At 38.7% G+C, this 27,674-nt stretch overlaps 2 protein-coding genes across 3 annotated transcripts in view; both read left to right on the forward strand.

Moving 5' to 3' along the window:
* Nucleotides 1–379: 379 nt before the first annotated feature.
* Nucleotides 380–12,117, forward strand: OTUD6B (OTU deubiquitinase 6B). 2 transcript variants are annotated; one of them, XM_045861582.1, is made up of 7 exons: nt 380–564; nt 1,187–1,338; nt 3,742–3,822; nt 6,162–6,474; nt 7,254–7,315; nt 9,960–10,066; nt 10,836–12,117. In XM_045861582.1, exons 1-7 carry the CDS (start codon nt 483–485, stop codon nt 10,918–10,920), a joined length of 882 nt encoding a protein of 293 aa, XP_045717538.1. In that variant the 5' UTR covers nt 380–482; the 3' UTR covers nt 10,921–12,117. The 2 variants fall into 2 exon arrangements, with proteins under 2 accessions (XP_045717538.1, XP_045717539.1); XM_045861583.1 differs by lacking the exon at nt 9,960–10,066.
* A 5,315-nt stretch (nt 12,118–17,432) lies between these two features.
* Nucleotides 17,433–27,674, forward strand: part of LRRC69 (leucine rich repeat containing 69) — a 54,263-nt gene continuing 44,021 nt past the window's right edge. The window contains exon 1 of the mRNA XM_045861373.1: nt 17,433–17,615. Within this exon, the coding sequence (XP_045717329.1) occupies nt 17,433–17,615 (183 nt within the window). The remainder of the gene's footprint in view (nt 17,616–27,674) is intronic.

Genomic DNA, 27,674 nt, shown 5'->3' on the forward strand with positions numbered 1-27,674 from the left:
TTTTTCTTTTTCACTTTTTCAATAGCTCTTCTTAGCAATGGGACCAAAAGAAGATTAAAAGGGCAATGGAAAGAGACGCGAATTTCCAAGATGGTTCTCGCTATGTCATCTCTGAGCGCCTCGCATCAGGACCGACAGCCCAGCGCGCAGTTTTATTACTCAAGGGGCTCCAGCCACCCAGCTAAGTTAATCATCGAGCTGCAAACTCCGACCAGCCAAGCCCCGCCCCCACGCGCCTTCCGGACGCTGTCCACTCTCCCGCGCAGACGGGACTCTGTATCACGGGAGTGCGCATGCGCACAGCTTTCCACTCGCCTCTTGGCTCTTTCCTAAGACTTGCCCTAAACCTGGTACCGCCTTGAAGGCGGGGCTGGTTCCCAGCCTGGCCAATGGCTCTCAGGGTGAGGGTTGAGGGGTGGGAGGTGCCTGCCAGCGGATGGTGCAGGATTGTTCCCTCGTGAGTGCTGGGCTACCAGGTGGTCATGGAGGTGGTCTCTCTCGAAGAGCTGGACGAAGAGGAGCAGCTGGTGAGAAGGCATCGCAAGGAGAAGAAGGAGTTGCAAGGTAGGGCGGAGTGGGAACCGAGACGTCACCGGACAGGCCGGTTCTGGGGGATCTTGGGCTTGGAATCTGCATCGTTCCAGACTTCCAAAGTAGCCAGTGGCCTCTTCCCCTCCGCCTCCCCTGCCCTGGCGGACCCTTAATGCCCTAACCTCCAGTGGCTTTCTCTTTCCCCAACCCCGCCGCGGTCCCCAGCCCGCCGCCCCTCCAATGCCGGTGTGAGAACACTCCCATCCCCGGTCTCCCTTTCTCATTCCAGCCCCAGTCACTGACGCTTGGCCCTAAATGAGTGCTCCTAATATCTAACCCCAATTTTAAGTTCTTAGAAGAAGTACTGAAAAGATTTAGAAACTAAATCATTTTTTTTCTTTTTTTTTCTCCTACCCCAATACACTCGCGATTATGTTAATGAGACTTGAAGGGGAGGGGGAGGACAACTCAACTTTATCTGGGCTGTTCTCTGTAATTGTCTGATTGTTATAAAATTATTCTTGTCTACATAATTACCTTATCTATATTTTCTCCCTTTATCTTCCCCTCATTGTTCCTAATCGCATCAGGGAATTGTTTCTCATTTCCTCTTAATCTCTGGGTTTTTGACTTGAAGTTTTTGGTGGCTTTTCAGCCAAAATTCAAGGTATGAAGAATGCTGTTCCCAAAAATGACAAAAAGAGGAGGAAGCAACTCACTGAAGATGTTGCTAAGTTGGAAGCAGAAATGGAAAAGAAACATAAAGAGGAACTGGAGCAACTGAAGCTGACTTCTAAGGAGAGTAAAGTATGCCTCTTTTTGCCTACAGCATTTGAAAGCGGCTGCCCACTTCTGTTAAACTGTTTACTATATAAAATCATGCACTGGGAGGGAAATGAAGTCACCGATCATGCGCATGCATTACCTTTATTGTTGTTGTGACCAGGTTTACACACGTGTTTTGTAAGGGAGGTCAGCCAAGGAAGTGCACTTTACCCATTTACTTGCCCAGAAGATGAACAGATTGATCACGTGGGCTAGAGGAAGCTTCCCCAAGTGAAATTTGGAAGTACAGACATGTAGTTCCAAAATTGCCATTAAATGTGGTTGTGACCCCCGCCCAGTAAAACTGCTTAAACTTCCTGAGCATAAATGTCTCCACATATAATGATACAGATACATCTGCTGTTTGTGTAAAGATTTTGTATGAATCAAATGGGACAATGAATGTGAAATCATTTTAAGGTGTAAAAGTGCTTTATACTCAAGTTGTAATGAATGAAGATTTATTGATGTTTGTTGGGTAAATCGGAGTATACTGTCATCATTGTAACTTATATTTACTTTATTGTAGCTAATATGTGTTGTGTGCCAACTTACTGCATGCAGTAGTATCTCATAAGTTCTCATAATAATACACTATGAGGTATTACCTATGAAGTAAGTGTAGATAATGCCATTTTCAGTGGGAACAGACTCAGTGTATGAACATTGTCCTGAATTCATAGCATCCATTAAGTGCCAAAGCCAGAGCTTAGGATGTAAATACTGAATTTTTTAAAATTTATTTAATTTTTTTAAAGATTTTATTTATTTATTTTTAGAGAGGGGAAGGAGAAAGAGAGGGAGAGAAACATCTATGTGTGGTTGCCTCTTGCCCGCCCCCTACTGGGGACCTGGCCTGCAACCCAGGTAGGTGCCCTAGACTAGAAATTGAACCAGTGATTATTTGATTAGCAGTCCAGCACTCAATCCACTGAGCCACACCAGCCAGGGCTGAATATTGAATTCTAATTTTGTATAGTGGTGGTAGTTTATTGCTTGGGTTTTGAATATCAAGGATCAGACTCCATAACCTCACTCTGTATTGGTAGTTAGCAAGTTCTTGTGTCTATGCAAAATTTTTCTGCCATAATTAAATTTTACTTTATTTGGTTTATTTTTGATCTGCTGTTGACAGAGAAAATGGCTTGTCTGTACTGATTTATGATAGAATATTAAACATAGTCTTATTTCCTTTAACTTTATTTTTATTAGCCAGTCATAAGATCCTGGCCTCCCATGCCCTTAACATATTTTATTTCCAAGTCACAAGGCTTGGTGCTGCCAGGTGTTTAGCTGTGATGTCACAGTCATGGTATACCTGATTATCTCCTGACCTTTCCTGTTAGTGAGATGGTTTTCTTTGCTCTCTCAGGCTTTTTAGTTTTAAGATTTCTTTCCTAGGTTTCCAAGCACAAAAATGTTTGATTTTTAAGCTACATATTATCCAACTGTAAAAATGCAGACTGCCTTTTTACTTTGAACTATTTTCATTTTCATTAACTTAAGCTTGTCTTCTTTCTAAAAGCTGACTGAATTCTTATGTCATTGCTGTCTCATTTTTTCCAGATGCTTCTCTGCATCTTGCCTATTGTCAGTATGGCAATTTATACATTTTAACAGATTCCTCTGAAAAATGTAATAATACTAATTTCACTAAAGTTGATAACCACTCTTTGAAATCTTAATCTGATTTTGATATTTTGATCATTTGGATGGCCCTGGAGTATGCTGACTTTGCTGGTATTAGAGGCATTATTTGCAGTAATAAAATACTAGCTACGAATCCTGGTAGTTATAAATCTAGCATCTTTTTTCTTCAGCAAATACATAATCCCCATTTAATGATTAAGACTGGTTGTAATATGTTAATGATATTTGTAAGTTAAATTCTATCTATAGCTGTCAGATGGGAAGGGATAGAGGAAGCTCACCTCGTTACTGGGGCCAAGAAGCAGTGCTCGGCGGGTTCCCGTTAGTTATGATGGAGAAAGACCTCCACTGCCCCATCTGAGGTTATGAAAACAACACAGGACCTGTGTATCCTGTGAGCACGGTCAACATTCAGAGAAGGGGAGGGGAGGGTGCAGAGTGAGTTGACCCCTAAAAGAAGTATTTAGATGAATGGAGTAGGCATGCTAAGGTGCGAGGACAGTATGCAGGGATGAGGGTTATCTTTGAAGAGCCATAAGGAAACTTCCCGGGAATCTGACAAATTCTCCCTTACAAATAGAGAAGGGAGACAGCTATGCTATCTCATATTTATCTAGTGCTGTTACTTAAATTTGAATTGTGGGATTACACATATTTGTCATTTCAATAATAATGTAGTAATCTAATACTCGGAGTGTTTTTTATTAATGAGTTACTGCTTTCTGTTTTTTTCAGAGAGACTTTGATGCTGTTAACATTTCAAACTTGGTTCTTGAGAATCAGCCGCCTCGGATATCACGAGCCCAGAAGAGACGGGTAAGAGAGTCCTGTTCCAAGTGTTTAAGTTGGTGCTGTGTGCCCAGCACTGTCCCAGGTGCTACACAAGCAGAGAGTGGGAAGGAATGATGGGGTCGCTTGTGAAAGGGCCTGAACTAACATTTATGAAGCGCTGGCAATCTGCCAGATAATAGGCTAGGTTTATAAATTATATGAAATCTTTAGTCCTGACAATAATCCTATGAAGTAGGATTTCTTATCCCCATTTGATAGAGGGAAAATAGGCCTAAGACAATACACAACAACATACTCAGTTTGCAGTTCTTCTAGAAGGATGGGCTAAGAAGGAGGGTGTACAAAGGATATTTTTTACAAACATATTACCCCAGTACTAATAATGCAGAATCTTCACAGTGTGGGCCTAGGTGATTCTGGTGCACAACTTGGCTTAAAAACTATAGTAGTAAATGCTGAAACAAGGATTTGAACCTACAAGTTAAGCAAGATACATAGGTGTACACAATTTTCAGAGAATTATGTTTCCTGTGTAATGGTTAATTACAGTGAAAATTCACAGCAGTGTTGATGAAAGAAATTACAAACCTAAAGAAAGTTTATTTTGACCCAAGGCTTTGGAGTTAATTCTAGAAGCATAATCTCAAAGGATTGAGATAATGCTCTAGGAGGAAGTAGCAGTTTTGCAGGTTATTTTCTATACTGGAAGCAAAGGAGAAGACATAAGAAAGGTTATGTAAACTCCATTGGTGGCAGATTCAGGAGGCAAAAGAAAGTCAAGTAGGAGATCTCTAGGACTGGGTAAAAAGTAAAATTGAGAGATACACCCTGGCTGGTATAGCTCAGTGGATTGAGCGTGGGCTGTGAACCAAAGGGTTGCTGGTTCGATTCCCAGTCAGGGCGCATGCCTGGGATATTGATGATATCAAGTGATATCATCAGTATGATAGTGCTTGTGGGAAAAGGGAGGAAAATGGCAAAAATGGTTTGAGAATTTATTTCTATCCCCTTAGTAAGTGTAAATTAGTCCTAATTATGAATTCACTTACTACATTGTCCTCCTGTTAGGTCCCCAGTGGGGTCTACGTGAGAGGCAACTACACATTGATGTTTCTCTCCCTCTCTTTCTCCTTCCCTTCCCCTCTATCTAAATAAATACATAAAATCCTTAAAAAACATTTAAAAAATGGAGAGATACATGTTTCTTTCTTATTGGTGGATAGTTGACATTGGTGGATAGTTAGTCCTGGTGGATAGTAAACAAACATAGTTTACAGAGGTTTGTAGATCAAAGATAAGGATGAGGAATGTTGGGGTCACCTGGCCCCATACCAGGGTGTTTACCTGTAAAGGTCTGGAGAAGAAATCATTCTGACATTATCGTGTATTACTCTAGATGCACAAAAACAGTGGACAGGGCTTTTTCAATGTGGAGAGTAATCTGTCTTATAGGCCTTAGGGCATGACTTCCCACTATAACTCACTCAATTAGAAAATTTTTATTTTTATTTTTTACTTTCATAATCAAGACATCCCATGTGGTTATTTTCAGTTATTACATGTGTCAGGCTTTCCGGGGCAGCCCCTTTTTGTTTGCAGAAGGGAAAGTTCATTGTGTTAAATAATGAGTTGGAATTTAAAACAAATTTAGTTATTTAGATAGGATATCTAAAGTAGGAGAAATAGCATAGACAAAAATGTGGAAATGAAATTTTGCATTATCAAAGAGCTATAAAGAAACTGATTTATGGGAATTAATGAGTTCATGATATCAAAATTATGGGAATGAGATTAGATAGGTAAGCTCTTTCACCTTGAAAAAGAGATTTAAATCCAGTCTTTTTAGTCCCAAATATTGTTTTACTAACACTTGATATTAGTGTTCACAGTAACTCGATGAAGTAATACTGTTTCCCTCCATTTATACATGTGAACCCAAGGCTTAAGACTGTTACCCAAAGTCACACTGTAAATGGGATTAAAACCCCATCTAGTCTAACACCCAAGTCTGTGCAATATTTAATAAGATGCAAAGCCAGGCTCTGAGTATACACAGATGAGAGAGGTGGTTTGGTGGGGCAGAGGGCGCAGGCGCCGCTACCCCGCCGCCACAGGAGGGCTGACACCTCCATTTTCCCCTGTGCACCCTATTAAAAAATGAGAAAGAAAGGTAGTTTGCCTTTAAAGGAGTTCACAGGATAGAAGATTCTGCAAGTGATGAGATCATCAATATGATAGGGCTTGTGGGAAAAGGGAGGAAAATGGCAAAAGTGGTTCGAGAATCCTATATTTTTATCCCCTTAGTAAATGTGAATTAGTCCTAATTATTAAGAATTCACTTTACTACATTGCCCTCTTCTTAGGACAGAAAAGCTGCATTGGAAAAGGAGCAGAAAGAAAGGATCGCAGAGGCCGAACTTGAGAACTTACATGGAGCCAGACATGTAGAAGGTGAAAAACTCGCTCAGATACTGGTGGCTCGACAGCTGGAGATCAAACAGGTGCCGTCGGATGGCCACTGCATGTACAGAGCCATTGAAGACCAGCTGCAGGAGCGGGAGAGCCCTCTGACTGTCGCTGCCTTAAGGAGCCAAACCGCTGAATACATGCAAAGCCACATGGAAGACTTTCTGCCCTTTTTAACAAACCCTAATACAGGAGATATGTACACGCCAGGTAATTCAATTTTCTTTAATATGTCTTGATGTTTCAATTGTGGTTGTCGTCATCGTTAACTAAAGTTCTTCCTCAGATGGAGACTAAGACAAACAGGTATAGTCCTTTGGGCAGAAATACCTCAAAATTTAGGTAGAATTGTCTTCTGTAATTTTAATAGTAGTACATTTTGCTTTATTAAATACCTAATTATTTTAAGTACTTAATTATTTCATAGTTTAAATATATTGATCGTTTTATATAAGATACTGATGCACACAAGGGAAATGCCTCCACAGTAGCAGGCACTTTCCAATGCCGTCTCTGAGAACGGACTTTCAGCTCGTTTGTACTTTTACCGATTCTCTTCTCACAGTTCTTGTGGTCTTACAGTGGAGCAGGTTTTATAGAGGCCACCTTTTTTTTTTTTTTCAGTGTATTCTTTCAGATGCAGGTTTAGGCTTTAAAGTACATGTCAAGATAGTGAATAAGGTGACAACTGTGGGGACTCATTGCTTAAGCTAAAGAGAGGGAAGTAGGCCTGTCACGTAGTGAAGGTTGTTGGGTCGCAGACTGAGGCAGGAAAGCAGAAATGCTTCGCTTTCAGATGATAGGGTGGTGGAGAAGGGTAGTGGGTTAAGTTTGGGTCTGGGAAGTGGATTAAATTCTGGAGGGGTGCCGGTGGAGAAGGAGGAAGTTTCTAGCTTGAGCAGTTTCGTCAGGAATTGTGGGAGCTCTAAAAGGGATTTTGTAATAGGAGTTAAAATTATTAAGAGCAATATTCTGTTAATTCTTTACAGAAGAGTTTGGAAAGTACTGTGATGATATTGTAAACACAGCTGCATGGGGAGGTCAGCTTGAGGTAAGTGTATAATTATTTGTAGTGATTGTGGATTGTTAAATTATTTCTAAATCCCATCCATAGTGTTCAGATACTTTTTAGATGATCCCAGTTTCTCTTTAAAGTTTCCTTTTCTTTACATAGTTGCTATTTCTCTACTGACAAAGCATTGAACTAAGGAGTTAACATTCTGAGGCATTTCAGTATGTACCTTGAGGAAGTGAAGCGGTATTTCATTTTAAATAGCCCAGTTTTTGATATGGGTTGGTGAGGCCAGTGTCACATCTGCAGTAAGTGTTTGCATTTGTTATGTTGCTACTGGATGTATATTTGATTTTTTGGATTTATGAAAGTTAAGATTTTACTTCAGTACAGTAATATTTACCCTAATGATTCAACTGACGAAAGTCAGTATTGGGAAAGTAACATATCCATTACATCAGATATGATAACAGTATTCTTATGTGAAATTGCAGTCAGGTCCTACCACACACATCTGTTACAAATGTGTGATGAATTCCTCACTGATAGTGACTGAATGACTTGAAAACATTTTTGAAGCATTAAAATGTACACATTAAGAACAATACATTTTGCCCCTTATAGGGAGTTAATCAGTGTATTTTTTTTAGCTCCAACTAGTTATCTTACTTTGGTAACTTTATTACAATAAAACACCTAAGGGGTGATGAGGCAACCTGGGTTATTAGAAAGTCAGGAGATAAGAGGGTAGATTTGGGGTTTAGGTCCTGGCTTTTCCTTCCACTTCTTAGTTTTGTGACCTTGTGGGAGTTTGTCAAACTTCCGAGCTCATTGTATGGGGGAAATAAATACCCTGGGTGTAGGTCATTTGTGGTGGGCACTAAATAAGGCAGGGAGTATATGCATAAAAGTTTGTAAGCTAAAATGCCAGGTAAATGAATCTAGCAGTATTATTAATACTGTGTAGCGATGCGCTGGCTGGTGTGGCTCAATTGGTTGGAGCATCGTCCTGTTCAGCAAAAGGTCACGGGTTCAATTCCTGGTCAGGGCACATGCTTAGGTTGTGGGTTTTGTCCTTTTTCAGGGCTGATGTTTCTTTCCCTCCCTTTTTCTTTCATGCCCTTCCTCCCGTCCTTTTTTTTTTTTTAAAGAACAATAGCATGTCTGCAGGTGCAGATTTAAAAAAATATGTGCAGTGAATATATTAGTCATCTTGAATAGTTTGTGGCTTTGAGTACTTCACTTTAAGAACTATGTTATTTAAAGGTATGACATAAATGTTTCTTCAAAATCGGATTTGGAGTACCTCTTCTGAGCCACCAGAGGGAACTGTGTCCATGCATTTTGTGGGGCTCTCCCGGGTCTCTCAAACTCAGGAAGTTTTTATAGTAGCTTTGTGATCACATTTGGAGTCATTAAAGATACTTAAACTTCCTTTTACGGATCCCAAGTTAATATGAGAATTAGAAACCCCTCTCTAAATTCAGAAAAACCTTTTAAAAATTGTTTGAAGGACATTTCTCCTAAATTGTTCATCTCCGAAGCCATTTGAAATAAGATTTGCTGTTTTCTCAATGAGGTAAATTTAAATTATGATTGATGAAATCTTCATAGGATTTCTGAAGCCTGAGAAGATTTCGAGAGCTTTCTTTGCACCCTTCATTTCAAGCCAGCTTTAAAAAAAAGTTAGGTGTGAGAAAAAAGTGCCCCAAAGGAACAGTTTGTGAGATAGAGTATGAGATTAAATTTGCCACTGTGAAAACATAGAATCTTTTTCATATTCCTGAAGTAATTTCTTTACTTTGCTCAAAACCTCCTAAAAGGACCATGCTTTGGATGGAATGATCTTTTAATGGGGCAAATACATAGATCAGGGCCCTACATTAGACACTTAAATGATTGCTTTGTTTATGAACTTCCTCAGTTTGCAGGTCACTTTATTGCCTTGTGCTTGGCCTCAGTCAGGCCTCTTGCCCTTTCTCTGCCTCAGATTCTAGGTTTTTAAAATTAGTATAACAGTAGTACCTATCCCATGAGGTTATGTGAGGATCGTATGCATTAAGGACTATTACTCATTCAGCTTTATGCTCTAATTTTATATTCTAAGGCATGCAATTCCTTAAATGTGTGCATGGATTGGAGGGAAATTCTAGGAAAGTGAAGCACAGTTCATACATGTCTCTCATCTTGTTTGGGCCTTGAAGAGCACAGCAGCAGCGCGGTCTGCACCGGTGGTGTGTCCTGTCGCCCGAAAAGCTTTCAGGAAAACACACCTCCCGTTCTCTGCTGTTCCTTCTTTCTCCCTCTCTCCCTCGAAATTGTTATTGGTTTGGCTTGGTGCTTTAACAGTGGTTTTTCAAAAACTTTTTATTATGGAAGTCTTTAATTATATTCAAAAGTAAAGTAGAGAGCCGGGCATAATGAACCCAATACGCCCGTCCCCTCCTTTTATTCAGCAGGACATTGGTATTTCTAAGAAGCTCTTGTGTAGCCAGGGCCTGAAACTTCTGCATTCGGTGTAATAAATATCGTATTTATTTGTTAATTTGACAAATTTATATTAAGTGCCTACTGTGTGCCAGGTTCTCAGTGTGTGGTGTGGAACAGAGAGGATCAGTAGCTTATAATTTCAATGAGTTTTATATTTTTATTTTTTTTCACTAATACGTTTTCTTTCCTATAGCTAAGAGCCCTGTCTCATATTTTACAAACACCAATAGAGATAATACAGGCAGATTCTCCTCCTATTGTAGTTGGTGAAGAATATCCAAAAAAACCATTAATACTTGTGTAAGTACCTAGAAATGTCTACTGTTATATTTTTCATTAAGACAAACAGGATTATTAAAAGACTTCAGGTTGATTAATTTAAAAAACTATCTTCAGTGGAATTATGTTTATTTTATGTTAAAGGCAGTTATAGAATTAAAAGCATTGTCAAAATACGTGATTTGGATAGTTGTTTGAATCTATAATGGTTTATTTTTGTGTATGAATTAAGAATAAAGTCATTTCTAAAGGTTAGAAAGTTTTAGGATTAGTTTGCTTGTTGTCCTTGGTTTGCCATTGAAAATGCTAAAAGTTTTAACAAGTCAAAAGCTGAAATATATTCATGTTGTCTGTTTGTTTATTCCTTAGAGGTTCTTTCTTCATATTGTAAAAGTATTTTACGTGATTGAGAAATCTCCTCTGAAACAGCAGGAGAGTTTGCTATTGGCTGTTAGTGCTTATTGGCTAAACCTCCTACGATGGTCATTAATGGCCTGGGTTTAGGTGAAAATTTTAAGCTTACTGAGCACTCAGCATTTCAATCCTTGTTTTTCCCCTCCAATGATTGTGCTTTAACTGACCTGTACTCAGCACAGGGTTGAAGGTCGTACTGAGTGCTTATGCTTTTCACATGGTGTTGAACTTTTAAGTAATATGCCTATGTAGTTTGTTAAATGGCAACCTTTGTGGAGTGATTCATTCATGGTGCTTGGATTTATATGCATAATAAATACTTGTATATAAGGAATTATCTTCACTAAAATCACTCATTTCTTTTTTTTTATTTCAGATATATGAGACATGCATATGGCTTAGGAGAACATTACAATTCTGTTACATGGTTGGTGAACAGAGCTACTGAAAATTGCAGCTAGTTTACAAAATGTTGCACAATTGTGTTTTAGTACAGTGTGCTGATATGAGTATTCATACCAAGTGCTGGATTGTTCTAAACATTACTGAAAAACACAACTACCTTAAATCAGTTTCATTGCAAAGCTGCTAACAAGAAGTTTTTTTAAAAAATGTCAGAGATAAACTTTAACCAGTGTCACCATGGTGGTATTTTAAAAACACTTGTAAGTGCATTGTGGAGAACATCGTTTGTAGACCAAGATGCAACCCTATTTGCTTATATTTTTATTAATATAGGATCCTGAACATTCTGTTGAAATAAATCTTAAATGTTTAAAAGCTTTCAGTAACCATATCAATGTAATTTTTCTGGAAGGAATGAGATGAATCAATTTCCTTGTCATTACAGTAATATGGGGATGGTGATAGCAAATTTAATCATGCTTAAACATGAACTTGATTGACCTTGGCTTGGTGGCTCAGTTGGTTAGAGCATCATCCCGAACGCCAAGGTTGCGTGTTTGAATCCTGGTCAGGTCACATACAAGAAGCAATCTGTGAATGTGCAAATAAGTGGGACAATAAATCGATGTTCTTCTCTTCCTCCTCTCTCTAAAATCAATAAATAAGAATAAGTAAATAATAAACTTGATTGCAGTGACCTTGGTGTAGATGGGATTACTGCTGTGAAGCTTTTTTATAACCCTACCAAAGTGAAGCTAAGAAGCTTGTTTTAATGATTAAGAATTTTAAAATGTTTTTCCCCCTCTGAGAATCAGTTGTTAACCTTTATGAAATGAGACAAATTCAAAGGTAAATAGGTGTTTCCTATCAGATTTAAACCTCCTAAGAATTGCGTATTAGCCTTTTATTTGTGTGTAATTTTAAAAGACTCAACAGATTAACGTCTAATTTATTTGTTACTACTTGCTGTTTCCTAAACAGTGCAATTAATATCATCATTTCTTTTTTAAAAATTTTCTTAAAAATCATTTTTTATTTTCAATTAGAGTTGACATACATTGTTACTAGATGCAGGTGTACACCCCGGTGATTAGGTATTGTATAACTTAGTAAGTGATCATCCACTAAATCTCTCACCCATCTGACACCATTCATAGTTATGAGATTATTACTGACTGTATTCCCGATGCTGTACTTCACATCCCCTTGACTACTCTGTAACAAACAATTTGTACTTCTTAATCTTTTCACCTTTTTTGCCCATCTCCCAACGCCCCTCCCATCTGGCAACCATCAAAATGTTCTCTGTATCTACGGTTCTGTTTCTGTTCTGCTTGTTCATTTATTTTATTTTTTACATTCAGTTATTGATAGATATGTATTAGTTGCCCTTTTTTTCAAAATTTTGATCTTAAAGAAGATGCTTTAACATTTTTGTGTAACACTGGTTGGTGGTGATGAACTCCTTTAGTTTTTTCTTGGCTGGGGAGCTCTTGATCTGTCCTTTGATTCTGAATGACAGCTTTGCTGGGTACAGTAATCTTGGTTGTAGGTTCTTGCTTGACAGTCTTATGGACATTCCCCTGTAGGTGACTAACTGCTTTTCTCTTGCGTGTTCTGTAATCCACAGTCTGAGTTTTCTTAGGGGTCTGAAATTTATAAAATAATGAAATTTTAAAGTACTAAATACCTTGGCTTTATTTTGAAGTAATCTGTTACTTTAAAAGATAAGTATTATGAAGTAATAAAACAAGGTATTATGAAACCTAGTAATTATAAATTTCATCTATATTTAAAGTATTGGAAAATACTTTATTAGCAGCTCTTTTTTTGCCTAACAAGTGGCATTTTCTTGATTATAGGTTTATTTTTTATTTTTATTGTTTTTAATTTTTAAATGGTCAATATTGTTATGAATAATATTTATATGGGTGTCTTCTGTTCTTTCATAGAACTTCAGATAAAAGTGATTGTAGTTGTAATCTAAAACTGCAGTCTTTAAAAAATGGCAGATGTTAATTTAAAAGCAGACATACTAGTTCAGTTTGCTCTATGATGATTTCATAAGCTTTCTTTTCATAAGCTTTCCTTTTTGTCGTAACTCAAAAAGAATGTTGGAGTTCTGGAATATGTGTTAAGCCAACAATTTTATCCAGTTAAATATGTTTACAACTTGTATTAAGCAAAAAAAAAAAAAAAGGAGTGTGTATAACTATAGTGAACAATATTGTTTTGTTCATATTATGTTTGCCAAAAGAAGAATAAAAGATGAATTAAATAAACATTTGTTCAAATTGTTATTCATGAATAATGTTAGAATATTGACAGAGAAAAAACCCACAGGAAGATTAAAGATGTTTTCTAAACAACGGATGAGAGAGCTTCTAAAATTCTTTATTCTACAGAGGTTTCACATGGGAACCCAAAATAGAGAAGGGGTCACAAGGAGATTATGGGTGTGGCCTTTGTCTGAAAGAATGAAATAAACTTATGATAAATTTTGGACGTTTTTAAAGGGATACCAGTTTAGGGTCAAAAGTGACAGTAGGAAGTGAAAAGAGGGTCCCTCATAACCTGCTGTGGGAATGTAACTGATGCCGCCCCTTTGGGAGACAGCCTGGCTGTTCCGAAGTTACCGTAGGACATAGTAATTTCTCCCTAGATACATAACCAAGAAAATTGTACACAAGTGTGCATAGCATTATTTGTAATAGCCAAAAAGTAGAAACAATTTAAATGTCCATTAACTGATAAATGGGTAAGTATTTTTAGACCATCAAGAGGAAGGACATACTGGTACATGCTATCACATGGAGGAACCCTGAAAGCGTTATGCAGGTGAAAGTCACAAAAGACCACATATTGTCTGAGGCCATCTATGTAAAATCTCTAGAATAAATCTGTAGGTGAGTGGTTGCCTTGGGCAGGAGCAGATGGGAGGAGTGGGGGAGTGATTGCTAAAGGACACAGGGTTTCTGGGGATAGTTGCACAGCCTGGTGAATACACTTACACCATTCAACTGTACACTCTTAAGTGGGTGAATTGTATGCTATGTTATAATGCAAAGTTGTTACCCGCCCTGCCTGGTACCCCACCCCCCTGCAAAATTCTTGAGTTTCTATGAACAGGAAGCAGTCAGAAAACTACTCAGTAAACAGCCTGTGTGTTAACTGGAAAGAAAGAATAAATCAAGAATCCAGAAAGGAGAACCAATAGCCAGTCTTAGGCAGTAGAACTGAACACTAATCAAGGGGCTAAACATGGACCTAATTGGGCTCCAGAACTGCTATGAACCAGTGACTGTTTTGGGTATCTTTTTCACTTTTTTGAATGGAATTGTTTATTGCCTATTCTATGTTCCAGCCATTGTTAAATTCTGGGCATATAGGGACAGATAACTGGTTTTCTCGGGTCACAACTTCAGATCAAGATAAACTGTACTTGATTTGGACTCAAGGAACTGCCCCAAGGAGTACCATCCACCTTTGTACCTGATTTAGATGACAGCATTTGGGGATCTGATGCTCTAAATAGATGAAACTTTTCAGGAGAGGGGGCTCTTGGGAGAAAGGGTCACTATTGGGTGTGTTAGAGGAATGTAAATGACCCAGGGCCCGAGGGTGAACTGCAGTGGCTTTTAAGACACATCCACTTAGTGTCAAGAAGTGGTCTAATTCCCTTTTCTTTTATTATGGGCTAGACTCAGTGACTTGCTAATAACATAGTAGAATGTGGCACGAGTGATGTTGCATGATTTAGAAAGCTAGGTCATGAAAGTGATAGTCGCTTCATCTGCTTCTCTCTTGGGATGCCAACACTTTGAACGAAGACACCATGTTGGGAGGAAGCTCAAGCCACATTGGAGAAGCTACAGGGTGGTGTCATGGCCCTAAGGACCCAGCCAACACCCAGCACCTACCATTAGATATGGGTGAATGAGCCTTTAAATGATTTCTGCCTCAGCCCTGAGTCACCCCAGCTGTTGCCAAGAGACACTTTGACAAGGTGTTCCTACTGAGCATTGCTCAAATTGTAGATTTGTGAATAAAATATTTTAAGCCACTAGGTTTTACAGTGGTTACCCAGTAATAGGTAACTGGAACAGGTGATATTAATAGGATTGAATGCATGTTGGGAGTAAGAGAAGGAGGAATCAAAAATGCATACCAGATTATCTAGGTTAATCAAATTAATAGAAAGCAATATCTGATTGTAGTGGCCTGCTCACTTGTTTCAAATAAATTACTAGCATTTGGATAGTTTGGGCTGAGGTACTGGCCACACAGTCACTTAAGAGGAGGTGAGTGTCCATGAGACACTTGTTAAACCAAAGCCCTGTGATCACTTTGCTTAGATACTAACAGGATGGTTGTTCTTAGGAAACTAAAATATTATCAAAGAAGTTAGAAAATAGGATTGGAAGAGGTAAGACAGAACAGTGATTAAATGATCATACTGGCAACTGGAAGTCGTTATGAGTCATCACCTCTTGTTTTACTGTTATGATATTGATGTTCATTATAATAATCTATGAACTTGATTCCTCTTTATGACTTTCACCTCTGCTTTACCCTCATACTGGAAAAGCCCTTGTTTCTAATACCAACTGGTCAGCAAGCCTCTCTCTGGTCATCCTGGGCAAGACTGCAAACTCTTTATTCCCACCCTCCCTATTTTTCTTACCTGCTTTATGAATTTTTTTTATTCCTTAGCACTTAATACTAACATACTAGATTTACTTATACATCTCGATTTTTTTTCCTCCCCTACTGGAATGTAATTTCAGTGAGAGGGATTTTCATCTTTTCAATTCACTGCTTTATCACTAGTGCCTGGAACAGTATCTAAAATATAGCAGGCACTCCTAAACATTTGCTGAATAAAGAATAAAGTGGTTTTTGAAGGGAGGATTGAATTACGTTCTGAATATTTTCAAGTCAGAATGTATTTTACAGTATTCAAATTTTTGCAAATAAGCAATCTAAATATATATGCATATTTATATATATAAATATATAAAATCTCAAATGTCTCCAAGCCTTGTAACTGGCAAAATGGGATTCTAATAGTAATCAAATGTCACTGGCTCTAGCTCCTCCCTCTTTCTCTTGTTTTTGTGTTTGTCAATCTTTTATTTGGAAATTTTTAAATATATAGAAAAAATAATGAGAATAGTATAATTAACCCCTATGACCCATAACTGAGCATCACTAGTTTTTCAATGTTTGGTCAATCTTGTTTGATTTATTTCTTCCACCCCCCACCATCCCCTCCACTCTCCTCTCCTCCAATTATTTTAAAAGAAATTAAAGACATGAAATTTCACCTGAAAATTTTAGATGCATTTCTAAATGTTAAGTACATTTAAAAAAAAACACACTACCACCATTCTATTACCACACATAATAGAATTAGCAATCCCTGTCATCTAATACCCTGCTGTGATCAAATTTTCCCAGTTGACTCCATGATATATATTTTTTCAAACCAGGATCCAAACAAGTTTACACGCTGCATCTGGCTATTATTCCCCTTAAGTCTCATTAATTTCATACTAGTTCCCCCTCATTTTTATTAATGCCACTAATTCATTCGTTAAACCTTGTGTCATTTGCTTTAGAATATCCCACGTTCTAGATTTGGCTGCTTTCCTGAGATGAATTTAGCTTGTTTTCTAGTCCTTATATTTTCTGTCATTAGGTCCAGAAACATGATTAGATTCAGATTTAGGTTTTTTGATAAGAATATTTTATAGGTGGTGCTGTATATTCTTTACTGCATCACATCATGAGACATAACATGTAATTAATGATCTAAAATTATTTAGTGAGTTATTAGTCTGATTATTTATAAAGTTCCTCATCAACATCTCACCTAATATTTTTAGCATCCAATGATGATCATTGTATTTCCCATTATTTCATTAGGATTTGCTACAATGGTGATTTTTCTAAATCTGGTTTTCCTTACTTATTATCTTCAGGTATTCTTTGAATCATAACTTTTTAAACTATTAGGTTATACTAAAATGCACTGTATACTGAAAAAGCAGAATAAATGCTTCATTTTTTTCCTTTGTCAATTTTCAGACTCATGAATTAGTTCCCTAGCAAGTCCCAATGTAATCAGTAAGTTTCTTTCATTTAAAAAAATACCATTATGAACTCTTAGGTGTTCATGCATTTTAATGTGTTTCCATCCACTCTTGATTATTCTTCCTGATCCTCAAATTGTCCTATGTTAGACCAGTGGCAGTCCTTATAAATTGGCTCCTATGTCCTTTTGATGTGATCTCATTAGTCTTCAATAACTTCCGTGTCTCTGTCATCATGAGATGTCCTAGGCTCATCTTGTACATTCATCACCCCACACCTGGAATCAGCTATTTCCCCTCCTTACCTTTTAATCAGGAAACTATTGGTGCTGCCCACTTTCAACATGGTAGATCTCAGAATGTTTTTGCTTCCATGACTCAACAATTATGCAGTTAGAGATTCTAAAGATGCATAATAAGTAACTTAATCCCTAGTGGTTATCTTCTCCTTTTCCTATTTCTCTTCCCAGCCCATGGCTGAAAGGTTGTTAGTAAGAGCATTGAATGGTGGTGAAAGCACTAAGATTGTTACCTTGAATGGGAAGAAGATGACTAAGATGCCCTCAGCATTAGAGAAACTGCCGGGACTGAAGGCTCTACACCTTGAGAATAACCTGATCTCCAAAGTGTGCTCAGAGATATGCGCCTTGACCCAGGTGAGGAATAGCATATCTTTTAGGAATGAGAATGGAAAACAGGAGAGAAAAGAGGAGAGAACAATAAGGCTTCAATCTGTGAAGCTTTGTCACAAAGACATCAGGAGACCTTCTCCCTCAGGGGATTCCATGTGTTAGCAGAAGAACACGTTTCAACTTCCTCAAGTTCTCTGTGACCCACATCTGGAATCAGAGGATTAGGTCTCTGACACATTGTCTTTCTGAAGGTTGTGTTCTGGAAAGGCTTGGGAGTCTGGGTTTGAGGATCCCCCAGGTTCTGTTCACACTGAGGACTATTCTGAAGCTTTTGCATATGGAATAAAGACACATTTCTGGTACAGGAAAGGGGATCCTTTTCGGTTTCCTACAGCAGGCTGAAGTTTGAAATGAAGTGTTGGCAGGGAATGGGAAGGAGGGGACATTCATTTCTTTTGAAGTAGTTTTAAATCAGTTAAATTCATTATTAAAAGTAAAGTACAATTTATTTAAATAAATTCTTTCAGGACAACTGTATTCGGAAGATGCATTTGCTATTGCACTGAACTCTGGTCTTAAAGATGCCACAGATTTTTTTAAAAGGCATTTATAAGAATTAGCAGAGTGAGCCATAATGCTGCCATTCCCCATATATCTTGGCCACACACTTGCTAATTAGAAAAATGTAAAACCTTACTATTTTTCTTATTAATTTGATTCAGTTATTTTGGTTAAATAGTTTGTGGACCCTGATGCTGTATTATGTACTATGTAGGTATAGCAAATGGGAATATTCACTGTCCTTAAGCAATTTAAAGATTAATATTTCAAATACTTAGCTCAAACATATTTATGCATGTTATCAGAAAATTATCTAACAGTTTGTTCCAAAATGGTGTCATCAAGCCACGATTTAATTCAGAGGACTTTCAGCTTGTTTTTTTTGATACTTGCAAAAAAATTTTTATCCAAAAAATAGTCATGGATATTATTTTTAAAATCACATAAATAATTGAAAGATATAATAAATAGCAAACAATTTTCTAGTGGTAATTAAAAGCTACAAACACAGCATAATTAAATGTTAGAAAAGTAGCCTGGTCCACATTCTAGGTTATGATAGGTACTACATTGAATTAAATATAGAGTTATTGAGAATGAGTTTATGGCTAGAATTTTAAAAAAACACACACCACATAACCCATTAGAAGGAAGTGAATCAAACTTGGCAGTTTGGAGCTGACTGAACTCTATAGATACTTAATTTTGAAAAAAAACAATGATGTGGAAGGATAATGAGTATTCCACAGCTGAACCATTACTTTACAGAAATGTTCTACGCAGGCAGCATTCAGTTTACTGAGCAGCTATTATATTCCAGGCACTGTTCTTTGGATGCTAGATAAATCACATAGAGATCCCGTCATCACAAACTTTCCACCTAATAGTACAGGTAAAAAGAAAAAAAATGTATACATACACATGCATACTTGAATCAGTGTAACACAAAGCAGATGATAATCAGCCGTAGTGCCTTGCAAGCATAAAAGGATAGCTTCATGGAGAAGGTGGTACATGCCAGGGGAGAGCAATTAACACAGAAATTTGTTACAGCAGTTGGAAAGCCAAGGTATAGTGATAGTGTGGTGGGGACAGAATCCTGAAACACATTTATCATATAGGAACAAACAAACAAAAATTTTCAGCAAAATTAACAAATTAACATAAGGGTTTATGGTTAACATTTCTCTCTTTCAAAAGTAGCTGTGCATGTAGAAATCTTTGAAACACTGAGTTAGAAGTCATCGAGAAAACAAATGGCTTTAAGTTAGAAAGCCGGGTGGAAGTGTCAACACACACACACATGTGAAGAACCTATTGCACTTGCAGCTCCATGTGTGTCATCTCGGCAGGCAGACTTCTGCTGGGTCTAAAAGGTTGTAGTTGGCATTTCATAGGATCTACTGTTTGCCCAGCACTTTGTTGTATCATCTCTGATCCTTAAAACAGCCATGAGAAGCAGATGCTACTATCCCCGTTTCAAAAACAGAAAAGGAGCTCTAGCTGGGTCACTCGGTTGGAGCATCATCCCATGAGTCTGCACACATGCACAGGTTGCAGGTTTGATCCTGGTCACGGCGCATATGGGAGGCAATTGATTGACGTTTCTCTCCCACATGGATGTTTCTCTCTCCCCTCTCCCCCTTCTCCTCTCTCTAAAAAATCAATAAACATATCCTTGGGTGTTAGTTAGAGTGAGTTGTCTGTGATCGCTTACCTAGTACACTACCTGGCAGATGGTCTAAGAAGCATATGCTGTGCCTTCTGCATAGTGCTGACTAATGAGTGTGTGAACAGATAGAACAACTATATTTAAAATGAGAATTCTATGGATTGCACACAAGACAATTGTATGTGTTATATGAATGTTATGTGTATATATGTGCTTATATATGATCATTCTGAGCATTAGTAAATTCTTTTTAAAAATAGGCAGCACATTATTGTAGATAGTGTGGTATAGAAGTTAGAGTATAGGCTATAGAGTGAAGCTATATTATTTCACCATTAATTGTAGCCTGGACCCCAGATCTCTTTTCCGTACAGTCAGGGGTATTGTGAGATCCACATGAGGCAATGTATAAGTCTGGTTAGCACAGTATTTGGCACACATTAAATGCTATTTAGCCCTGGTTGGTATGGCTCAGCAGATAGAGTGCCAGCCTGCAAATCAAAGGATCTGATTTGATTCCCAGTCAGGGCACATGCCTGTGTTATGGGCCAGGTCCCCAGTAGGGGGCACTCAAGAGGCACTGCACACTGACGTTTCTCTCCCTCTCTTTCTCCCTCCCTTTCTCCCTCCCTTCCCCTATCTCTCGAAATAAATAAATAAACTTTTTAAAAAATATTATGTAAATTTTAGTATATTGGTACCTCGGTACTCATTCTTAATTCGTTCTGGAGTGCAGGAAGAGTGCCAAAACTGACAAGTACAGAATGATGAAGCGTTTTCTTTTGTGGGTGGCATCATAACTCACACAAGTTCTAGCAAGTGCGATGGGTCCCCAGCAAGTGCCGAATGCTGGGACATTTTTTTTCTTGTCAAAATGAGATGAGTACAGGGTTTGACAAATTCTAGAGCCAACGAATACCAAGGTATGACTGTATTATCATTAACAAATCAATCAGTACTTTTTTCCCCCTCAAACTTCTTCTCTCCTACTTATACAAAGATTGCTACACATGAAATCTAGATGTCATAATCCAAAGGCATCAGTGGACACTGAGATGCTTATTTCATATCCAAGATGTAAGAAGAAACACACATATCTCCTTCAAGGCAGGCCAAAGATTGGATATAACTTAGAGGCATGCACGGGTCAATGCAATCAAATACATTTAGGAAGAGCTGGGATAGAGGGACACTAGGACAAGTATACAAAGATGCAGAAAAGGCTTCAGGAAGGATGGCAACATTTAGGAATATTGGGTGAAGAAATTCCTCATCAACTGTTAATTTGGGCAGCTGTTTATATACAATCTAACAGGATTGAAAAAAGGGAATTTAAATGATAGCACATCCCATTCTTTGCATTTTTCAGCTATGTAACACCATAAATAAACAATAATGATTCCTAGTATTAGAGTGATTGTGAATGGGATAAAACTAAAAAATTACATCTAGAAGGAGTTTTGAGAACAGGATTTGTCAACTGATTGAATTTAGGTAGAGAGAAAGAAGCTAGGTGATTTCAAAGGTGGGCTACCAGAGTGTTGGGAACTGCCCTGCCTGGTTTCAGAAGCTGTAACGCCCCCCATGGCTAAGGCTGAGTTGGCAACCTTTAGACCAGAAGCCACTGAGGAGATAAAGCTTACCTCCCTGGCAGGAGCTGCTTCTGCTCCTTTTACTTCATCCATAACTGGTCCCCCAATGCTTTGTCAGTTAGCCAATGACAGGTAAGATTCCCCAAAGGGGGGAATGACCTGAGACAGGCATGATCACGTGAGAGGCCCCCTAGGAAGGACTTTGGGGGGGTACAGCAAGAGGGGGTGATGGACCCTCACCCCTCGGCTTTGACAAAGCCTGAGTCCTCATTCTGTCTGCATGAAGTCTCCTAATCTCTTGGTTGCCTTACTTCCTCTGCCTAACTTAAGCCTGAGACAATGACAGAGGGTGGTGCCACCCAGTGCTGGAAAGGGCGGGTTTCCCAGGCAATCAGGCCTTAGAAAGAATATGTAAAATCCTGTGAAACCTGCTTTATTTAGAATGCTCTCAATTAAATAAGGGTCCAAGCAAGAAGTGAGTTTGTTCCTCAGAAGTTTTATTGCTCTTTAGCTATCTGACCCTGACTCAAAATAGGTCCTCAGAGTTCTTTGTTGTCTATTGTTTAATCCTTGGCTGACAATGATTAATGAGCTTTACCTGTATTCTTGTGCAAATGTACCCAATAACAGCCCATTGAGGAAAAGACTCTTGGCCCTTCTCCTTTGAGAGACTGGCCACCTTTCCTCCCCAAGCAGATCACATCTTGGTAGACTTATTCTCCTGTGTGGCGGCCAGGGAGGCCCTGAGGGCGGAGCTCCCCCCCACCACAGCATTACAGGAGTGGTGAGTGCATTAACCAAAGTGCAGATGGGAGAAACAGAACAGGTTTCTCCATCGACTTTGTCCAGGTTTAGACTTTGGATTTAAAGTGACGTCACATACACTTGAGATGTCTTTTGAGCCCAAACCAAAAACATACAATTTTTATAGGGATAACTGCATTTGAGTTAAGAAAATAATTTAATTACATAAGTCCAGATGTGGCTATCTCCCTGACTATTGATTTAGCACCTTTGTCACAGATAAGATTAATTTTGCACTAACAACGGACCCTGCTGACTAGAGTGCAAGCCAGGATCAGCTGCGTTAATGCCAGTGTAGTGATCTGCCTGAGGAGAACTCTGTGGTCCCACCAGCATCTGCATGATGAGATCACAGTCCCTGTCTCACCTGAGGTGCCATGCTTTCAGCGAGAGGTACTTGTAAAAATGAGAGAATGGATGGTGAGGGGTCTGAATATTATGTCCTGAGATAATTGGTTAAGGAAGAACAGAACAAATTCGGGGGGACTGTAACAGCAATCTTCAAAATTTGAAGAGGTCATTATGTGGGAGAAAGGAGCAGGAATAAAACTGTTTTATATGGCTGCTATGGGAAGAATCGGGTAGAAGTTTCAGAGAGTCTAAACTTAAAAAATAAATAAATAATTCCTAATAAGATAAAAAAGCTTCCCATTACTGTGTCGTGAGGAAGATATGAGATGCCCATTTGTGTTTTATATGATGTGCTAGGTGACTTATAAAAGTTCATCTGTATTATAAATACTATAATTCCCTGGGTCACAGGGCCATGAGAAACCATAGTAGTGATGGTGTCTTTCAATCTATGGCAATATGCCCATTGTCAGGAACAAAATTTACACACTGAAAAATACCAGCAGAACTTTACTCTATATATAATTGTTGAAGTAATGTTAATTTTAAATATACCAAGTGGTTGTCTCTTATTTGACTGAAGTCTTTCCTCAGGGACTGCCCATAACCACAGAGAGTGTTATTGATGAAACAGTGTGGGTGCTGTTCCTGGGTGCTCGTAATTTCTGAAACCCGTGTGAGCAAAACACCATTTAGAGTAGCCTTCCAAGACACCCCGACATCTCACTTCAGAGAGGTCTTCCCTAAAGACTCAGCCCAGCCCAAGTTACTTTCTGTTCCTTGATCCTATTTTCTTTCCTGTATATGTAGCACTTGGCACTAACAGAAATTGTTTGTGTTCTTATTTGTTGTCTGTCTGATTTCCCAATGTATAAATACTACAAGAAAGGGAATTTTGTGTGTCTTTTTTACTGTAGTACTCAGAACAGTACCAGACACCTAGTAGACATATGAGGAGGAAACCCCCCAAAATCGGAATCATCTTCTGGAGGGCGGACCCCTTGTAGTACAGGCTTCCCCCGCTAGGTGAGTGTTCTAGGAACCCATCTGTATCAGTCTACCAGCTGGCATTGTTGTCAGAGGCTGCATTCAGCCTCAGTAAGGTTTTTTAAAAGACTCTTTGAACCCGTTTACCTGCGTCATGATGAGTGATTTAAAAGTGCACCTGCCCACACCGTGTTCAGTGGTCAGTAGTTTTTGACCAAAAATGGCGTAAGCCCCAAGTCCCACCCTCCTATTCACCTGATCTTGCCCCAACTGACTTTTTTTGTTTCCTTGGCTAAAAAATGTCCTCAAATGGGAACATTTTGCTGATGTGGAAGAGGTGAAACAACAACAACAGCAACGGCAAAGGCACTAAAAGGCATCAAAATTGACCAATTCAAAAACTGTTGTGAGCAGGGGAAAAAAAGTCTCGACGGGTGTATTGCATCAAATGGAGAGTACTTTGAAAGGTGACTGAAGTTTAGACATGTAAGAATAAACACACAAGTTTTATAAATAAATCCCAGTTCTTTGGGGATCCCCTTATGTAAAAATATTATTGAACTAGTGAAACTTTTAGATTGGGTCTTGAGGTACTTTTCAAAGGGAAATTTTTCACTCCTTGCCATGGTGTCTCTGGACCTTTCTGTATAACTTATGTAATTCAGGATGAAACTCTGACATATTTGCCATGGTGACAGAGTATAACCACGTGGTCTTTAAGATACTTTTATAAATCTCAAGGTCATCAATGACTTTTTTTTAGTTATCCTATTCAATCAAGAATAATCCCAGTTTCATGTACTTCGTCTTAGTTTTAACTTTGAAATCCTTTAAATTTTAGAAAGAGATTATCAGTCAAAACTGCTTCATCTTTCACATGTCATATTCTTGGTTGTAGGGCTCAGAATTCCACATGGTAGCCTTTTCTAAGGCTAGCTTCAGTGTGATTGATAGGGTACATGAATGGCTCATATGAGATGGATAGCAATTTGAACATTTCATCTAAAATGTCATATGGTGTTCTTGAGTGTGGTATTGTTATGTTACAGAATTACATGCTTATGATTTTGTAATAAAAGATTTTATAATAAAAGGGGGCATGATTTGTGACAGACCTATATATGCATATATGTGTGTGGGCCCATGAGTATTTTTAATCCCTTCACCTTCTTTCATCCAGCCTCCTAATGCTCCTCCCCTCTGACAGCTGGCAGTCTGTTCCATGTGTCCACGCCTCTGTTTCCATTTTGTTTGTCAGTTTATTTTGTTCATTAGATTCCATATATAAGTGAGATTGGTAATTGTATTTCTCTGACTGGCTTATTTCACTTAGCAAAATAATCTCCAGGCCCATCCATGCTGTCAAAAAAGGTAAGATATCCTTATTTTTTACAACTGAGTAGTATTTGTATAAATGCACCACAGCTTTTTATGCACTCATCAACTGATGGACATTGGGCCATTTCCAGATCTTGGCTACTGTAAATAATTACTATAAATAATGCTGCAATAGATATAGGGGTGAATATATTCTTTCAAATCAGTGTTTTGGGTTTCTTAAGATACACTCCCAGAAGCAGGATTGCTGGGTCATAAGACAGTTCCATTTTTAATTTTTAAAGAGATTGACACAGTGACTAATTTCCAAAGTCGCTGCACCACTCTGCATTCCCACTAACAGTGCACTAGGGTTCCCTTTTCTCCACATCCTTGCCAGCACGTGTTTGTTGATTTATTGATGATAGTTGTTCTGACAGGTGTGAGGTGATCTCTCATTGTGGTTTTAATTTGCATCTCTCTGATAATTAGTGACATTGAGCAGCTTTTCATATGTCTATTGGCCATCTGTAAGTCCTCTTTGGAGACGTGTCTATCTGGATCCTTTGCCCATTTTTTAATTGGGTTGTTTGTCTTTTGGGATGTTAAATTGTTTAAGTTCTTCATATATTTTGGGAGTCAACCTCTTATCAGATGTATAATTGGAAAATATGTTCTCCCATTCAGTGGGTTGTCTTTTCACTTTGTTGATGGTTTCTTTTGCTGTGCAAAAGCTTTTTAATTTGATGTGGTCTCATTTATTTTCCTTTGTTTTCCTAGCCTAAGGAGATGTATTGGCAAAAATATTGCTATGAGAAATGTCTAAGATTTTACTGCCTATATTTTCTTTTAAAATTTTAATGTTTTTATGGAGTACATTTATGTCTTTAATCCATTTTGAGTTTATTTTTTTGTATGGTGTAATTTAGTGGTCTAGTTTTTTTTCTTATTAATTTGTTTAACCATTCATTCATTCATTCATTCATTCATTGTGTTTTTGCTCTCTCACTGTTACTGTGTAAGTGCTTTCCAGGTAAATATATCTTACATGTCTTATTCACCTCTTTATATTCAACACTTAGAACTAACTAGTGGCTCATAGTAGTCATACAATGCATATTTTTAAATGAATATTGAGCCACCTGCTTCATTAGGGGTGGGTGGTTATATGAGCAGTTTAGACTGCATTTTTTCATCATTTATTTGTGGATATATTTGTAAGTCTTCAAAATTAAATAAAACTGAATTTTATAGTCAACCTTGTTTATATCTTACAATTTTCTTTGACATACTGTGATATCAAATTACTGTATTATCTTGTATCTGAGCCATGTCCTTAGGTTCTGTAAAACACAATGACAAAAGTGAAACTCATACATGAGAACTGAGGGCATAGTCTACAAAATGAGCATTATACAGTCTGTGCCCTCAAAAATACTTGGAAAACATGGATGGTGTGGGAAATTACAAGTGATATTTCCTGTTGTCTATTTTAAAAAATACATATTGCCATTAACAAAACTGACAAAATAAAAACTGGCAACAACTTAAAATTACATATGGCCATCTTTTTGTTGGAGACAATGTTACAGAACAAAAAGGGGGGGCCTGGGACAATATACTATTATTGAAAAAAATCCCCCAGGTCCGTCATGTCTGCCGCCAGAGAAAAGACGTCTCTCAATGCCAGAGATTCATGAAAAGGAAAGGAAATGTTTATTTAATGCTATACAAACTTAAAGTAGTGACCTAATGTCTTTATCAAAAAAATCCTAAAGTCCCTTAAAACACCCACAAACAAGACACAGTCCTTCCTTCCTTCCCTCTTTGCCCAGTCCAGAGTACCGTATCTCAGGAAAGGAAATAGAAGTCCATGGCTCAGGCAGTCCTCTGGTTATTCCCAGTTAGTACTCCATCTCAACTGGGAGACCTCCCTGGGTTCCTGGCACCCTCAGCTGAGTCGCCGGGATCTCTGCTAAAACCAGGCGGTGGTTCCCCTTCTAAAGCTGCGGGGGTCCCCACTTTGGCAAAGGCACGTGGTCCTCTCTCCCAGGGCCATGGGAGTCTTCACTCTGTCAAGGCTGCGTGGTTCTCCCTCCAGTAGCCGTGATCCTCTCTGCACTTCCACAGCTGCATGGTTCTCCCTCTCAGGGTTGCGCATGGTTCTCCCTCAATGGCTGCCGTGTCTGGGTTTAAATCCCCACGCCAATCTTCCTCTGCAGCTCCATTTCCGACTCCTCCCACACTCGGCTTCACATGCCAGAACTCATATCCTTCCAGCTTTACTGGGCTGCCATCATGAGTCTGGGCAGGTGTGGCCCCAAGTCCTGGAGTCAATCTTCCCCAAGCTCCCTCGCAGGCGCTGTAGCTCAGGGGACCTGCCCCCAGTCACATCTTGGTGGGGAAGTTACTTCCATTCCCCTGGCTCAGAGCATGGCCACAGCTATTTAACATATCAAAGCGACCAGCCAAAGGCTATAGATGTGTTAAATGACCACACCAGAGGTTAGCTGCAAGGCTGTTGCTATGCAAAACAGCTCTCAATGGCCCTGCTCCATTTGTCCCTTCCCCCAACCCACACCTGGGGAGTGGGAGTGAGGACATCCAAAAATCCCCTGGACACCTGGAGTTCTGGACCCCATTTTAAATGCCCATTTGGGGTCCCCCCTCTTGGCTGCACCCTGTAACAACAATTCATGTATCTCTCCTGCTTTTGCACATTTTGTAAGCAGAAGTACTGACTGCCTTTGTTCTGGACTCACTCTTCCAGGATATTTATGTAGCAAAGAGCCTTGGGAG

The sequence above is a fragment of the Phyllostomus hastatus genome, unplaced genomic scaffold, assembly GCF_019186645.2.
Source record: "Phyllostomus hastatus isolate PE091 unplaced genomic scaffold, TTU_PhHast_1.1 phas_scaffold_21, whole genome shotgun sequence".
NCBI classification, from domain to species: Eukaryota; Metazoa; Chordata; class Mammalia; order Chiroptera; family Phyllostomidae; genus Phyllostomus; species Phyllostomus hastatus.